The sequence below is a fragment of the Myotis davidii genome, unplaced genomic scaffold, assembly GCF_000327345.1.
Source record: "Myotis davidii unplaced genomic scaffold, ASM32734v1 scaffold164, whole genome shotgun sequence".
NCBI lineage: Eukaryota > Metazoa > Chordata > Mammalia > Chiroptera > Vespertilionidae > Myotis > Myotis davidii.
In genome coordinates this window covers 224968-225658 of record NW_006296417.1, presented here as the reverse complement: position 1 = coordinate 225658, position 691 = coordinate 224968, and the positions used below count along the sequence as shown (strand labels likewise).

The 691-nt window shown below is 69.9% G+C and overlaps 1 protein-coding gene across 1 annotated transcript in view; it reads left to right on the top strand.

Annotated features, from left to right (window-relative positions):
* Positions 1 to 139: 139 nt before the first annotated feature.
* LOC102764191 (probable E3 ubiquitin-protein ligase makorin-3) overlaps positions 140 to 691 on the top strand; it is a gene marked incomplete at its 3' end in the record, with an annotated part of 1493 nt that continues 941 nt past the window's right edge. Inside the window, exons 1-2 of the mRNA XM_015569096.1 lie at positions 140 to 254; positions 367 to 636. Coding sequence (XP_015424582.1) covers positions 140 to 254; positions 367 to 636 — 385 coding nt within the window. The remainder of the gene's footprint in view (positions 255 to 366; positions 637 to 691) is intronic.

Genomic DNA, 691 nt, shown 5'->3' with positions numbered 1-691 from the left:
CACGTCACGTCTGCGATTGGCCTACGCCTCTGTGGGCGGGGCCAGGCCCAGGGAAGGGCCCGGACCCAGCTGGCTGCAGAGCCAGCGGCGCCCAGGCCCCTGGACCAACCAAGTCGTCTGCAGGTATTTTCGCCATGGGATGTGCAAGGAGGGGGAGAACTGTCGCTATTCCCACGACCTCCCGGACCCGGAGGAGGCCGGGGAGGACCGCGGGTCGCCGGAGCCCCAGGCCCCGGAGGAGGAGCTAGGCCCCGGCGCGTTTGCGGCTGCGCACTATGAGCCAGAGAACCAGCCTCAGGAAGGGGCGTGGGCCCCGCCTCCTGACTCCTGGGGCGCCTTGCCTGCGATTTGCTGGGTCACTGACAGGGTCTCCTTGGAAGCCGAGACTGACGATTCAGCGCTTGGAGCTGTGGGGGGAGCAGATGCTGAAGGCTGGGCAGGAGGTGCGCACGGCTGGGCAGCAGATGCGCAACGCTGGGCAGGAGGTTCGCACGGCTGGGCAGCAGATGCTGAAGGCTGGGCAGGAGGTGCGCACGGCTGGGCCGGAGGTGCGCAAGGCTGGGAAACTGGCGCGCAAGGCCGTGAAGCAGGCGCTCAAGGCCGGGCAGCAGGCGCGCAAGGCCGGGCAGCAGATGCGCAAGGCCGGGCAGCCAGTGCCCAAGGCCGGGCAGCCGGTGCAGAAGGCCGGGCA